Source organism: Mastomys coucha, unplaced genomic scaffold (assembly GCF_008632895.1).
Source record: "Mastomys coucha isolate ucsf_1 unplaced genomic scaffold, UCSF_Mcou_1 pScaffold21, whole genome shotgun sequence".
In the NCBI taxonomy this organism is placed as follows: Eukaryota; Metazoa; Chordata; class Mammalia; order Rodentia; family Muridae; genus Mastomys; species Mastomys coucha.
The window spans coordinates 111019984-111036959 of NW_022196904.1; the positions used below are offsets into that span (position 1 = coordinate 111019984).

The 16976-nt window shown below is 44.6% G+C and overlaps 1 protein-coding gene across 1 annotated transcript in view; it reads right to left on the minus strand.

The window, feature by feature from the left end:
• Positions 1–16976, minus strand: part of Cog7 (component of oligomeric golgi complex 7) — a 60609-nt gene that overhangs the window by 41159 nt on the left and 2474 nt on the right. The window contains exons 2-6 of the mRNA XM_031388163.1: positions 15262–15410; positions 14909–15025; positions 9714–9882; positions 3869–3951; positions 2845–2967 (exon numbers count right to left, since the gene is read on the minus strand). Coding sequence (XP_031244023.1) covers positions 2845–2967; positions 3869–3951; positions 9714–9882; positions 14909–15025; positions 15262–15410 — 641 coding nt within the window. The remainder of the gene's footprint in view (positions 1–2844; positions 2968–3868; positions 3952–9713; positions 9883–14908; positions 15026–15261; positions 15411–16976) is intronic.

Sequence of the window (16976 nt, forward strand, 5' to 3'; positions counted from 1 at the left end):
AAAAAAAAAAAAAAAAAAAAAAGAGGGAAGAGGAATAGAGAAGAGAAAGAGCTTGTAAACATGCACACATGTATTTGCATCTGTCACATATTCAGCAATAAAGAATACAACAATGCATGAATAAAAAAGGCTCATCAAAAGACCAGCCCACAAACTATTCCACTGTATAGAACACTAGAGCAGACTAGATTAAATTATGTAATCAATAGCATCATCAACAGCACCAGATAATACATATGTATTTTAAAGTGAACGATGTCTGCAAATTACCTTTAAATAAACCAAAAAATTAGTAGTCTCAATGAGCAGATGGAAGTCATGGAAAGAGGGAGAAATTTGCCATAAAGCATACATGGAAAGTTCCACTGCAAAGCCTTAGGGTGCTCGCTGCACTATTCTTTCAGCTTTTTATAGTTGAAAGTTTCTTTCATAGTGAGTGGTGACACAGGACTACGACACATTCAGTGGCAAAGCATCATGTGTTTAGTGTGCCATGGACCCAGGGTTGGAGGCCCAGGACAAGAACAAGATTAAAAGTTTCACTTAGAATACGGGGGAGGAGTGAGAATATAGCTCAGTTAATAGAGTGCTTACACTCTAAACAGGCATGACAGGATTCCACCCAGGGGATGCAGGCAGGAGGATTACAAGTACATTAGACTTAGACTTACTGTTTTCTAATCCTAGAAAACAGTAAAAACAACAGCAACAATAAAAACAGGTCTGCTGATGCATGACTATAATCCCAGCACTAGGGAAGCTGAGGCAGGAGAACTGCTATGAATTGGAGGCCAAAGTGAATTTCATTTTTTTTCACAAAGAGTCTCTGTTGGGGTAATCTTTTAATGCACTGTGTAAAGGCTCACTTTGTATCATTTAAATGTTGATTTCTGTATGTGCAGAGAGTTCAATAGTGGCCAGACTTTGGTATTGTTATTTTTATTGATCATTACCAGCCTTAGTATTTTGTAAACATACACCTCCATCACCTTTTAACTGGTTAGTAAAGAGCCGAAGGCCAATCGGAGAGGAAAGGCCAGGCAGAGATAGGAGCTGTGGGAGGAGTTCAGAGATACCAGATTCACCAGCACAGCATGGAGGTGGCACAGGTGTGGGGACTGGCCGACTGAGTGAGAGGTAACAGGCCACGTGGCAAATGTGGAATAGAATAGTCAAGTTAATTTCAGATAGAGAAGCTAGCTAGGAGGCAGTCGGCTAAGGCCTAGGCTGTAATGAATAATAATAAGTCTCTGTATCACTATTCGGGAGGTAGCAGGTCGGAAACAGTCTGGCAATAGGTCTCACTATGTAGCCCAAGCTGGCCTGAAACTTGCTATGGAGACCAGGCTGGTTCCAAACATACAGAGCTCCACCTGCCTCTGCCTCTACTACCATGCCTGTCTACACAATGGATTTCAAGTCAGCCTGGGCTATGGAGTAAGACCTTGTCTCAAAACAGTAACAAAATAAATTGTAAAATCATCAATTTTTAAAAAGAAAAGAAAAGAAAAGGAAATCTGGGTTTAGTACAGGCCTATAACTCCAGCTAGTTAGGAAGAACAAGGCAGGAAGATTCAAGGCCAGCCTGAGTAACTTAAGAAAACCTGTCCCCACACAAAATAAGAAAGATGATCCAGAGTACAGCTCAATGGAAATGTTCTGGCCTTGCATATGTGAAACTGCAGACTTGATCCCCAAAACCCACTAAAATAAAAGGAAATGATAGGAGGAAGTGGGGGTTATGGCAACATGTCCCCCTGTTGTCTCTGGCCTTGCTTTGCACTAGCCCGAGCTTCAGCAGACATCTGCCTGTCACACCCATCTCCAGTAAGAAAAAAGGCCATGTGCCAAAGGTACAAATGAACATGCCTTCCAAAATTGAGGCTGAGAATGCAGGGTCTTCTTAGACGGCACAGGACATTTTCATGTATAGATGTGAGCTATTTTTATCCTTGTGATATGAGACATGTACAAGAGGCAAGGATGTGTGAATGAATGTGGACGGACAGGGACACTGGAAATTGGGAACTAAAACTGGGACCTTGGAGCCTAAATCTGAATTGGATTAGTTTCAACAACAATAACAAGGATGGGAACTGGAGGCTGAGGAGGGAGGATCACATGAGTCTGAGGCCAGGCTTGGCTACCTGGCAAGAATTGTCTGAGGAGTGCACAGGATGAAAAGAAAATCAAAACAAAATGCTTTAGCCATTGTGAATGCCATAACCCCACACAAGGGATTGTCCCCAGCTACAGTAGAGTTCATTCCAGCCAGTGACAGGTGATTACCTAAGTCATGACTATCTGTGAAAATAAGCCACCAGCCCTGACCCACCAGCACTCCCAAGTAAAATGGGCTTTTCCCCTCCCTGAAGAGCTGTGTGCCTCTGATGTCACACAGGGAAGGGTGGCTCCTACCCTATGGCTACAAACGCCTGTGGACTGAGAGAGGAAGGGATAAGAGGTTCCCACTCAAAACCTAGGCCACACCCCACCTGGCTCAGAGGTCACCTCTAAAATGAGACTTTTCTTCCAGCTCTGGGTGAGACAAGGGAACTTGACCTGAACTTTAAGGTTACTCTGCTCTCTCCACCACCTGACTAGGGGCCTATGGCTTTCAGCAACACCAGAGGCTCCCAGCCGACCGCTGGGGACACTGACTCATTAGATTCCATTTAAGATACAGAGGAGAGTGATAAGAAGTTTCCTTGGAGACCTCAAGGGTTCGCTGACGTGGGTTTATAAATCTGTGTGTTAACCCCTTGGGTGACGACAGCACTTAATCCAGTGCAGTCCCCCATTCCCATGCCACTATAGGCTTATTCTCCAGTGACGAGCTGTTACCTGTGTGGCCCACTGGGTTTGCGTGTGCCACGCCCCAAGCAAGGCATCGTAGAGACCAGTGAGCTGCCGGTCCAATGGAAGGTCACTCTGACACAGCTCTTGCCAGGCTGCTAGAAGCTGTACCTGCAGAGGCATAGCAAAGGGGGTATCTTACTTGGTACCCCAAAACATACTGGAAAACTGCCCATGCCACTATGGAACTTACTGCTGTCTACTGTCCTGAGCACATAAGTACCCGCTGAGACTCGTCCACTTGAGAAGGAGCGGAAAACAAACAGGCAAGGCATAGGCTCCTGCTCTGGCCATCCTCTAACTCTGAATCTGTCAACCCAAGCAATGCTGTCTCCTCTGACCCCACTCAAAGCACGTCACTGAGCTTCTGCCAGGGTCACTACACCTCCCTGAAGAGCCTTTAGAGTGGCCATAAATGTGTGCTGATGCTTCATGCCCTGCACCATATGATGTAAACACATGCAAGGGCCAGTAAGATGGCTCACTGCATAAAGAGCTCCCTGGAGCCCTGGCGACCCTGGAACCCACGTAAAGGTGGAAGGAAAGCAGATTCTATAACGCTGTCCTCTAACCCACACACACAGCATAGCTTGCTTGTGCCTGCACACACGAACCACACACAATCATCCTCATCATCATCAACTAAAACAAACAAAAAACATGAGTATTGTGCTTGAAGGAATTAAGGTTAGCCCAGTAAACTATAAGTTGGTAGCCTATTCCTTGAAAACACAAAAATTCTTATGGCTTGCTGAGGGCAAAATGAAGCCTAAGACATGACAGGCCTCTAAAAATCAGAAATAGAAACAAATTTAAGTCTGTGAATGAATCCAGGCTGAAAACCCACGGACTTATTCCAAGTGATCTACTGAGTGAATCGAGAGCACCCCCTACTGGCTTTCAGTAAAAGAAAAATGACTAAAAGGCAGAGTCTAATTTTGCCTTTACCTAGGAAAGATTTTGGCCCAGTGCTAACGGCCCTCTGCATTCATAATTACTCACAGCTGCTTACCTTGTGGCACTTATAGTAGTATGCAAGGAGCTGGGGCATCCGGTCGATTTCAGTAAACACCTTCACGAATACTTTAGACTGATCTAAAGAACACAAAATGTGTATGCACTGTTACCAGGTTTCCCAGGGCCGCCAAGGCAAGCAACTCACTGATAAATTCAGATATTTGTCAACTAGATTCAGAAGTTCCTACTGAGATAACTGCTTTAATTCAAACAAGAGCATCATAAGCAAAAGAATTAAAGGCAGAGTACAGCTATCAGACACTGCAAGCCTACGCTTATTAAAATAATGTACCAAGCATCATTAATACAGCTAAGATTAGGTGGGCATGGTCACACATGCCTAGAATCCTAACACCCTGGAGGCTGAGACAGGAGGATGACAGCCTGGCCTACATAACAGCAACACATAAAGAGACTAGAGAGATGGTTTGGAAGAGCACCAGGACCTACATGGCAACTTGCAACCATCTGAAACTCTAGTTCTAGAGGATCCAAAGCCTCTAGAACTTTTGGCCTCTGTGGGCACCATGCACAAACATATGCCCAGAGCGAGCAAATACCCATACACTTAAAATAATAAAATTATTTTATTTTTGAAAAGCAACAGGAAGTCTGGGCAGTGGTGGCACACGCCTTTGATCCCAGCACTCTGGAGGCAGAGCAGGTGGATTTCTGAGTTCGAGGCCAGCCTGGTCTACAGAGCGAGTTCCAGGACAGTCAGGGCTACACAGAGAAACCCTGTCTCAAAAACAGACAAAAGCAACCAGAGAGCATGCTATGCAGTGTGCATGTGGCTGCTGGTGATAAACAGATGAGGACAGGCTGCACACCAAAGCTGGAGTGTACCATTTCAGGAGGCTTTGAGCCTCGGTCTCCTACTTCCTACTGCCAGCTGTATGCCTACTTCCCTTCCCTAGTCCTGGTCCTGGCCCTACCCCAAGCATGAACTGTCACTGATGGTTTATAAAATAAGCCATCTCATCCCTCGCCCTCATTCCGTAGGTGAGGAAACAGCACCTCCAGCTTCAGTAAGTGGTTCAACGAGAAACCACGGGGTGCTGACTTTTAATTGTTCTGATCCACAAAAACAGCCACTTAATCTGACGCTCTAAGTGTTTACATGGACTGAAGACAAGAGAGCAAGCAAGCCTTCTATCAGATGCCCAAGAACAAATCACACTCTTGGCTGCTGCGGGCCTTGCTGCTTGTCATGATCTAGCTTGGCCTCCTGGGTCCTCCCCAGTCACCCTGCACTGGCTCCCCTTTGAGGCCTGCCATGCCTCCCCCTTCCCAGGGCCCACCACACTGCACTTACTGCATCAGGCTCTTTATGTAACCACTGGCTCTTCCCCCACGCAGAGAAGCAATACGAGGGCAGTGGCATCCCCTGCCCTGTGTCAGTTTCTTGCTAGATTAGCACAAAACAGTTGCTGGAAGTACACGGAACTGCACTAAAAGGATTACTTAAGTAACACTGCCAGGGTGAAGGTATGAGCAGGAGGACTGAGAACCCAAGGCCGCTCAAGGACTGCAGTGATACAGTGAGACTCTACCTCAAACAAACCAAAGAAAGATAAGTTAGGTCGGCTACCACGAGGATCATGGGATAAGCAGAGAACAGGGAATGGAAAAGGAGACCAGCAAAGCCAGAAGTCTGAGCAAGGCAGAAGACTGAAAAGTCTACCTAGACATAAGTAAAAAAAATGAACAAACAAACAAAAAAACAAGAATGCTTAAATGAGAGAGAATCATTAAACACACACGGTGACAAATGAAAACCAAGACGATACTGCTGAAAGGATAATAGGAAAGTACTTTGGACTGTTATAAAACAACACATCAGATATCCTTGATGAAAATGATAAATTCTTCCATACAAACTACCAAAACTGAATCTCAAAGATATTCTGAGTGTGAGACCAACCTGTTCTGCACAGTGAGTTTCTGACCAGACAGTGCTACACAGCAAGACCCTATCTAAAAAAGAAAGAAAGAAAGAAAGAAAGAAAGAAAGAAAGAAAGAAAGAAAGAAAGAAAGAAAGATAGAAAGAAAGAAAGAAAGAAAAACAAACCAAAAAGAGAGGGTAGAAGGAAGGGGCTTGATCCTAAGCACAACATAAAACTATTTACACTTGAAATAACAGCACTCAGGAGGTAGAAACAAGAGGCTCAGAAGTTCACAGTCAGGGCTGGAGAGATGGCTCAGTGGTTAAGAGCACTGGCTACTCTTCCAGAGGACCCAGGTTCAATTTCCAGCATGCACATGACAGCTCACAACTGTAATTCCAGTTCCAGGGGATCTAAAACCCTCACACAGACATACATGCAAGCAAAATACCAACGCACATAAAAGAAAAAGTAAAAAGGTTCAAGCTCAGGTCAGGAAGCTGGCTCAGTGAGCAAAAGCACTTGTCATGCAAGTTTGATCCTCTGGTTTAACCTGAACCCAGGTACAAAGGTGTACATCTGTTAGAGGCAGAGACAAGAGAACGACAGCTCCAGCCAGCTTGCCTAGAGCATGCAGAAGAGAAACAGGGAGACTCTGTCCTGCAAAGCAGAATAGGTAGACTATCAAAAGCTGTCCTCTGACTTTCAACATACAGGAAGTGGCATGCCCACACACAGAAAGGAAGTTCAAGGTTACCCTCAGCACACAGTCAGTTAGAGGTCAGCCTGGGCTACACTACACATTCTGGGCTACACTACACATTCTTTAAAAAAAAAAAAAAAAACTCAATAAAAAAAAAGTCTACCAACTTAAATTCAGCAGCACATTAAAAGGACCATATCCTCAAAAAAGTAATATAACATAATGTAATTCAATGTCAAGGGGAGGTAACGACCACCTCAACAGATAAAGAAAAGTGTTTAGTAATAAAACTCAACAACTTAAAAAAAACAACTTATTTTTATTTTACTTTATGTGTGTCTGTGCATGTGCGTGTGAGTGCCTGTGTAGGCCAAGAGGTCATCAGGTCCTCTGGAGCTGAAGGTGACTGTAAGGCTCTGGGAACTGAACTCTGGTCCTCTGCAAAGAAACAATTCCTCTTAACCTCCAGCCTCAAACTCAACACTCTTTCAGGATAAAAACACTCGGCCATTTAGGAGTAGAAGGAAACTGCCTTATCCCGTCGAAGCCACCACTTGTAAAGATAAAGAACAAGGCCCTGTAGAGAAGCCTCAGCAGCTGGACGCATTTGTTGCTCCTGCAGAAGACTGACTGGGGTTTGGTTCCAGCACCTCTATAGTGGTCCACAACCATCCATAATTACAGTTCATGGGATCCAATGCCTTCTGACTTCTGTGGGCACTGGGAATGCATAGGGCACACATACAAACTGAGGCAAAACACTCCTACATATAAAATAAAATAAATAAATCTAAAAATATTTTTTAAAGGCAAGGAACAAAACAAGTCTACTTTCTTTAGTTATATCCAACATGATACTGGAAGTCTGAATCAGAGTGGCTAAGGCAATAAGAATAAAAGGCATTCAAGAGGGAAAAGGAATAAAATAATCTGTGCAGACATGCTTCTGCATGTAAAGATCCCAGGTTCCACACACAAAAACCCTACTAAAACAAATGAATTAAGCAAACCTGTTTGCTTGGGTTCATTTTTTCTGGTAGGCTAAGGCCAAGGCATTGTACACACTAGGTGAGAACTCTACCGCTGAGTTATATCTCCATGTAGAGTCCCGACTTTGGTGTGGCTTCAACAACAGACTAAGGGAGGCCTTGACTAGGGAGAGCTGAGCAGGAGCCGAGCATCTCAGAAGGGAGAGCGATGTCACTAGAGGTGGGAGGTTAGGCTGCCTCCCCTCACACTGAGCACTTGGCGACCCATGGAGCTCCGGTCCCAGCTTAATGACTAAAAGCACTTCCCCAGGGATAGGATCCCACTGGCAGAGGGCCTACCTGGCATGAACAAGGTCCTGGATTCAAACCCATCAATTTGGGGTCACTTGGAGGGCGACTTTGTTCTCTTCAGCCATCAAACAGAAAGAAAGCTTACCATTTACAAGTACATAGAAGAACTTGGGAAGCACCCCACCAGAGTTGAGAGAAAGAGCAAGTCTGATCACATTTATACATGAACTCTCAACAGCTGAGCTTAGAGAAACAAAGGAAAATGGGGGCTGCCAAGGAGGGATGGGAGACAGAGGACCTCAGCTATGACAGCTAACAGTAATGCGTTATAGAGGTTTGCTCTGAGTAGATCATTAGTGTTCTCACCAAAAAACCAAAGGGGCAACTGTGTGTGATAGGCGTGACCCCTTGATCATAGTAATTATAGTGTGTATCAAATCAGCATGTTATACACAAAGTACATACAGTCTCTCTCTCTCTCTCTGTCTCTCTCTCTGTCTCTCTCTCTGTCTCTCTCTCTCTCTCTCTTTCTCTCTCTCTCTCTCTCTCTCTCTCTCTTTCTCTTTTCATTTTCAAGACAAGACTTCTCTGTATAGCCCTGGCTGTCCTGGAACTCACTATGGCCTCACTCCAGGCTGCCCGCCAACTCAAGAGATCCTACTGCCTTTGCCAAGTGCTAGGATTAAAGGTGTGCACCGCCACTGCTGAGTTCACAGAATCTTTTTAAAAGCTACAAAAAGTTTTATTTTGCTCTCAATAATGTCCTTATTTAATAAAAAAAAATTATATGGTTAAACTGAATACATTGAAATTGTATGATATTTATACATGTAACAAGAGCTCATATGTGCAGCTGTCTGTACATTCATGTTTATAATTGTGCAGCTTATTAATATAACTTTCAAAGAAAAGAATGCTAACAGCAAACACTAAAGCAAACTGAAGAATCAGAGCTCTTTAAAACAGCCTCGGTTCATCCCAGAAACATGCCATCATTAACAGAACTAATGCTGCATCTAGGAAGCTAAGAGGAGGTGTTTGCAGAACAGGAGAGAGGATGCAAAATACCACTGTCGACTGTGGAAGGCTGCAAAGACAGAGAAGTGCGGACTGATCCCAGGCCTTCAAGTCTGCTGATGAAATGGCTTCTGAGGGCTTCGACAGGATAGGGTCAAGAGAACACGGAACTCAGAAGAGAAGGCCTCACATGACACACACGCAGCAGCAGTGAGCGCAGGCCACAAACAGCTGTGAAGATCAGCAAACCACAGTGCCCTGCATGGTACCACACACACTGAGTCTCAGCGCTTGAGAAGCCGAGGCAGTTGAATCACTATTAGCTAGAGACCAGCCTGGTCTATATATCAAGTTCCAGCCTAGCCACGGCTACACAGGGGGATGCTGATTCAAGAGGAGAAAAAAGGACAGCTTCACTGCTGCTATTTCTTTGATTAGCTGATATTTTGTGGATGAAGAGCGAAGTATGCTGATGTCTGCAACTTACTTTTAGGGTAAGGTGAATGCTTAATGTGCACAAAGCCCTGGGTCTCACCACAATACCACGACTCCCCACACAAAAGACCTGGGGTGGCAGTCAGTGGCAGATCTGCCAAATCAACAACAATAAAAGAAAAAGAAACATCAAGAAGGAGCAGCAGACGTGTGATAAAGCAAGCATAAGGTTAGCATGAAACTTAGTGGCAAGCTCTTGCCAGGCCTGGGCTCCATCCCCAGCAGGGGGAGGTGGGATGGGAAAATGACAATGGTGAGACCTAGGGCCATCTTCATGGTACCTGTTCCAACTATTCCGTATGTCAGGAAACTTTATATAAAATATATAGAAGCATCATGAGGTTACATTTATCTACAATCTACATAATTTAACCATCTTGCAGCTATTCTAAAGACTCATGAGCCAAGCTCTATATTTACACAGAAAGGCACCCACAGTTGAACCTTGCTACACTCACCCACAGACTGAGAGGTGAATGCTGCTACGATCTGGGGGCTGGCCAGGGCCTCCAGTCTGTTCTTCAGAGCCTCCAGGTGCACACATTTTTCAGAGTAGTCTGGAGTATCCACAAGCATCATCAAGCTGTTCTGCATACCAGTCAGTTTTGCAGAAATCACAGCTATGTCCTATAAGAAGACAAAACAGAAGATGCTTATTTTAAAGACTCTCCATACCTCAACAGGAGATGGAGAAAATGCACCAGAAGGCAACTCCTGGGGCTGCAGAGACGGTTCAGCAGGTAAAGGTGCTTGCAAACAAGCGTAACAGTCTCAGTGTGGCCCGCAGGACTCCACATGACGGGAAGGAAGAACTGACTCTCACAAATTGTCCTCTGACCACTACAAGTGTACACTGACTGACACAACTGCTTGCGTGTACATGTGCACACTCATACACACACACACACACACACAATTTAATTTAAAAAATAGTTTTCAGTTAAAAAAGTTAATTCATAAGAATAAAAAGGGTACATAAAAATTATGTTTAACAAGCAAAAATTAAAACAAGGAAGTACCATCTTCTTCTAGCTGGGAAAGTACCAAAAATGGCTATTTTTGATAAAGATGCAAAAAAAAAAAATCTGTCTGCTATTATAATGCATAGTGTCTGGGGCTAAGGGAGTGGTTCCATGGCTAGGAGGGCTTGTTGCTCAGTAAAGCACCAGCACCCATACTGAAAGGCTCACAATAGCCTTTAGCTCCTGGTTTCTGATATAGTGTTCTGACATTCACACCTCCATCTACTCACACAGACACACATAGATATATAAATAACAATGAAATCATCTTTAATGTATATTGTCTTACTTTCAGGGCAACTTAACAATGTGTCAAGAGTCTTAAAAATATTCACAGGCAGGTAATAGCAGTTGCCATGCAAGCCTGCCACCCTGAGTTTGATCTCTGGAACCTACAGTGGAAAAAGAGAACAGACTTCTGAAGGTAGCCTGCAGCCCTCCATATATGGACACTATAGCATGTACAGGAGCACTCATTCACATATCATACATGGGTGCACACACGTTACACATACACACAATAATAAAAAAACCCCACAGGGCTAGAGATGTAACTCAGTGGTAGTGTGCATGGTCTAAGGCCCTGGCTTCTATTTCCAGCATTAACAGAAACAAGAAATCCATACTTTAACTTGGTATTTTCTTCTCTACAAATTTGTCTTTAAGAAATAATCTGAAGCCAGGAAGTAATGGCACACACCTTTGATATCAGCACTCAGGAGGCAGAGGCAGGCAGAGTTCTGTGAGTTAGAGGCCAGCCTGGTCTACATAATGAGTTACAGGCCAACTAGGGTTACATACTGAGACCCTATCTCAAAAACAGAAGCTGAGCTGAACACTGCGATCACTGCCATTGCTCTCCTTCTGTCTCTTACTTTTAGGTTTTGGTCTCTGCATGTTGCATTCTTGGGGACTTTCTGTGTTGCGGTTCATTTTATGTCTTTTCCTGAGAAAATTATGTCTGAGTCTTTATAGGAAAGTCTTAAACTGACATCCCTTCTGGTTTTAGGGAAATAACTTTATCTAGGCCTAACTAAAAGTGTTCCTATGCCCCGGAGATCGTGATGAGCACAGATAAGCACTAAGATGCTAGAAATTTCTTTACAAGACCATGATTCCAGGAATCTTCTTAGGGTATCCACCCCTAAGCAAACTCAAACAGTATAACTGGTGCAGGGAAAATAGAGATAACTGACAAATTCTGACTGACCAGGAGAAGAGGTTACAGATTCAAGGTCTCTTTTTACAATACACTTAGAGCTCTCTGAAAACATAGTTTAAAAATAGGGGGTCAGCCAGCAGTGGTGGTGCACTCCTTTAATCCCAGCACTTGGGAGGCAGAGGCAGGTGGATTTCTGAGTTCAAGGCCAGTTTGGTCTACAGAGTGAGTTCTAGGACAGGCAGGGCTACACAGAGAAACCCTGTCTCAAAAAAAAAGTAGGGGTCATATGAGATACACCCCCAGAGGAGTAGAATTCAGCAAATAAGATAGACTAAAACAACTTTTCCTACTTTATAGCATAGGTGATGACAGGATATAGTAAAGGAGTTAGCTATAAGAATTTGCTATTCAGGCTAAAGAAATGGTTCAGCTGTTAGAGGACTTACTGCTCTTTCAGAGGTACTGAGTTCAATCCCCAGCAACCACAGGGTGGCTCACAACTATCTGTAATGGGATCTGATGACCTCTTCTGGTGTGTCTGAAGACAGAATTTGTCATTCATAAAAAACCTAGTTCAGATATTTTCTGTTTGTCTGGAATACCAGCCTAAAAGCAGGTTGTCATACAATAAATGTGATGGCGTTGGCAGAGACAGTCTTTAGATTCTATGAACTGGAGTTACAGGGCTAACAATAAAAATAAAATCTGTTCTACTTGTACTTTCTAATCATGCTAACTTGTAACCCCAGACATTTAATGAAAAAATCAAACACATGTCCAGAGACAAAAATGATATAATCTGTCTGTGTTCTGTGAAATCGTGTAATCAAAGAGTCAAGCTGATTGCTACTCAGTCAGAGCTGCAAGACACCTAGCCTAACACATTCCTCCTTCAGTGACTCCTTATCTCCTCTCGGAGCACTGACAGCCACCAGGGGTCGCCAGCACTGGAGTAACTGCAGGAAGCAGGAAAGTAAGGGAGCATTGGGAGTGGTGAGGAGGAGCAACAGAGAGGGAGAGCAGAGCAAGGGATCTGAATGGGAAATGGGAGAAACAGGGAGTGTGTCTAGTTACGGAGAGGGGAAGATAAATATAGAAGAAAAGAGAAGGATAAAAAAGCAGATGTCTAAAAAGCCATAATGAATCAAACTATTAACTACATAAAAATACCCATAATATAAATAAGTAGGTATGAGAGAGAGAGAGAGAGAGAGAGAGAGAGAGAGAGAGAGAGAGAGAGAGAGAGTGTGTGTGTGTGTGTGTGTAGGGGGGGGAGAGAGGGAAAGAGAGGGAAAGAAAGGGAGAGAGGGAGAGAGAGAGAGAAGGGATGATTAAGTGAAACATTCCCATCTGGGCTACCAATGCTCCCTCCCAGAGCCATACACTGTCTAACAAAACCCCCAACACCAGGCAGGAAAAGCCCTCTTTTGAGTTGTTGGTCAGGGTTGCTATCCAAGAAACAATGTTACAGGTTATTGCTATTGCCCTTGGCTGCCCCCAAGTGGTGGAAAGGTAAGTCCCTGTTGCTGAAGGCACCATTCACTTCAGACACAGGGCCCAGAGGACCTGAGCTGGGAACTGGCCTGAAAGCCCCTCCCTGAGCACTACGTCTCATGAAGTTTCCAGGGGACAAGGCAAACAGCAATCCTACCCAGCTATGACAGACTCCTATGACCCACAACAACAAGCAGCACAGCTTGATAATCCTGAGTGTGGGCACTAGTGGTAAGAATTCATTGTGGTAACCAACACCTCTCCAATGAGGGAAACCATGCCTGGTACTGGCAACCTAGCCAACTGCCCATGCTGGTGAAGTCAATGATCTTGGAAGAGAGCCTACAACCACCACTTTCCTAAACCAGAACCATTCCTAATTACTTTCTCAATATTTGTCCTTGTACCCACAGATCAGTGTACGTAGAAGGCAAAAAGGCCTTGTGCAGACACTGGAGACGCCAGGAAAGTTAAACACACAGCTGATCTCCCCAAAGGGAGATATCTAACCACTTCTCCCAGAATACTGGGGGAAATGTAGTTTACAGCCTGGTAATCCTTTGCTACCTGTTGGGCCAGGCTTTGCCCGTATTCCCCAGATACTATTAATCAGAGACTCCCCGAAAACCTTCAGCTTTACTCCTAGGCTGTGAAACTCATCCTTGTGAGAGATGCCATTTGGACTTCTGTGTTATCCTAGGGCCAGGCATCACGTCTACCCCAGTCATTCTCCCTAGACCCTTGCCTTGAGCACTGTCTCAAAGTCAACAAGATCCCATCTGACAGATGAAGCCACATGGCCTTTGTAAAGAGCTCCAATGTAAACACATCTTAATCCGTGTTGTACTGATGGGGCGGAGTTAATTGTGAACTGAATACTTTGTTCATAGTTGTGCTGTGTTTAAATGTGTGTGGCTAAAGTAAAATGATCTGGCTTGGACTCCAAGAAGTCTTGGTCCAGCACCGGTTACCAAATGGGGCTGAGCTGAGTTTCATTTTTACCTGATCCGTTTTTCCCTGCTTGCTGTGCAGCCTGCAAGGTCCCTCCCGTAAGGGTAGTCCTCAGAGTGATACTGACAGGAGCCTAGATATATTCCCATTTTACAGACAGAAACAAAGATGATCAAGAATTCCAGCCTAAACAGCTGTCCTAACGCCCACAGGTAACTGTAGTCCTTACCCCTCATCAAGGAACCTTCTCTTTGCAACAGACAGACTGTTGTAGAAACCCACAAGCAAAGAAAATACCAGGTTGTGGAACCCAACCCCAACTGATACATCTACAACACAGCTCCACTACCAATGCTCTCTTTCAGCCTCTGAGAGACCAGGCAAGCACGCAGTGCACAGATACATGTACAGGCAAACAAACAAACAAACAAAAAATGCACATATAATAAATAAATAAGTAAATAAATTCTTTAAAACAACTAAAAAAGAAGAAGAAGAAGAAAAGAAAGAAAGAAACCCCCAATACTTGGAAGACTTCAGGGCCAGCCACAGCTACTAGGGAGTTTCAGAGACAGAGAGAGACTGGAGAGGAAGACGGGTGACTGGTACTCACACCGTGCATGGTGCTGTTTGTGGACAAGGTGGGGGACATCTGGAGGAACAACTGGTAAGTGTCTACAGAAGAGAAGTTAGGGGCTTGGAGAGTTGGGTTGTAGTTTGTTTTGCTTTCTGGGAGTTCTTCAAACCACATCACTTCACTGCACACTGGCAAGCAGGTTTCAAAGCAATTACTGCTTTCAACTTTTATAGCTCCTGAGAAGTGAAGTAACTTCCCAAGGTCGCACCCAGCCCATCTTCTCTGCCTGTGCATGTCTCCTGGGCTTCCGTCAAGCAAAAGAGGGTGGATATGCTCAGGGCTAGCCTCCCCCTAGGACAGCCCAATGCTTCTGTCTGCTGCCACGGACACCAAGCCCCGAGCTCCTCCGTAAATGCCTGGCACAGTGTGCCCTGTAAAGGGACATACTTGAGTTTTGAAGGTCTCCTCAATATCAGCACTCAGTGTGCTCCACTTGTCAGCTTCCTGAAGAGAGTCCGCAGCAAGCTGCATCCTGGACTTCACCTGGTCAATCTCCACCAAGACCTGAAAGAGAGACCATGTGCGCAGGGAAGCAACAGTCCCCTTGGCTCTGCCCTCACCGACCTGAAGCAGTGCTTTGTGAGTGTCCTTACCCTTCGCCCCAATAATCAGCTGAGAAAATAAGTTAGGTGCAGAGTTAGGTGGCCTGAGCTCCAGGGAGAGTTCTGAATTCTAAATCCCCATGAGCCAGATCACCCGCAGAACAGAAAGACCCACATCGAGTACAGAAGCCAAAGTACCTGCATGGACTGTGAAGTGTCCTGCTCAAACTTTTTAATGTCCTCTTTGACAAGAATCATTTGTTCTTTCAGAAAAGACGCCTCCTGCTTCAGGGCTTCCACATCCCGGAGCACTTTGGGCATGTTCTGAAGGGCCTGGAGACTTGTTTCTGCAGCAAAAATTCAAGAATAGCAACGTGTACAAGCAGTGGAAACTGGAGCTAGTGCGGTGGGAGCTCATCACACGGAACAGAAAGGAGACTCTCTGGATAGCATTACCAATCAGCTTTAATTGCAGGAACCGGGCAGTGGTGGCACATGCCTTTAATCTCAGCAATTGGGAGGCAGAGGCAAGTGGATTTCTGAGTTTGAGGCCAGACTGGTCTCCAGAGTGAGTTCCAGGACAGCCAGGACTGTACAGAGAATCCCTGTCTCGAAAAAAAAGAAAAAGAAAAAAAAAAAAGAAAAGAAACTGAACAAACTGTAAGGAACATGTGGCAAAGCCAGGGACAACGCTGAGGTGACCTCAACAGGACTGTGACATCAGAAATGAACAACCAACATCAACTTGACCCCAAGATCATCAAAAAGAATGAAGGACATAGGTATGGTATTGTGTACCAGTAATCCCAACCCTTAAGAAGCTGAGGCAGAAGAATTACTGGGAAAAGTGATGCTATCTTAGGCTATCTAGGGAGTTCCAGGTCTGCCTTACAATAGAAAGACCTTGTCTCAAAAAAACAAAGAACTATGCTGGGCAGTGGTGATGCATGCCTTTAGTCCCAGCACTAGAGAGGCAGAGGCAGGTGTATCGCTGTGGATTTGAAGCCAGCCTGATCTACAGAATGATTTCCAGGGCAGCCAGGGCTACCCAAAGAAACCATGTATCAAAAACAAAACAAACAAACAAACAAACATACATACATACAACAGCAAAAAAGAACTGGAGGCTAATGGCTCCAAGACTAAGAACAATTGCAGCTTTATCAGATGAGAGAATTTGGATGGGGCCTGTAACTCTAGCTCCAAAGGATCTGAAGTCCATCATGGCCTCTGTGTGCATCTGACCATGTGCATGAGTGCATAATGATCACACACACACACAAATAAAAGAAAAATAAATGCTAAAACAAACAATAGCCAAGAGCCAGGGCTGTAGCTCTGAGGTAGTGCTCAGTGGGAGTGCTCAGTGGGAGTGCTCAGTGGGAGTGCTCAGTGGGAGTGCTCCTGTCAAGCACTACGTGAGTTTAGCTCCCATCTGCTTACCACAGTCGTCTTCTCTTGTTTTCATACTTTTATTCTGTTGAACTTCTTCTGGGGTACTTTTCCTATAATCCCAAGCTTCTTAGGAACATACTCAGTTTTCCTAATTATAAAATGATTCCTGGGCTGGAGAGATGGCTCAGTGGTTAAGAGCACTGACTGCTCTTCCAGAGGTCCTGAATTCAATCTCCAGCCACCACATGGTGGCTCACAACCATCTGTAACGGAATCCCATGCCCTCTTCTGATATGTCTGAAGACAGCTACAGTGTACTCACATACATAAAACAAATAAATAAATCTTTAAAAAAAAAAAAAGCTTCCTGAGGGATAGGATTACAGGCAAATGCTACCACACCTATGTCCTTCATTCTTTCTTGAAGCCTGTCCTGTAGGTCCTGGGTCAGGTTGATGTTGATGGCTGGCTTCTGAAGCACAGTGTCATTCATCATCCTACAGGAGACATGGACCTGG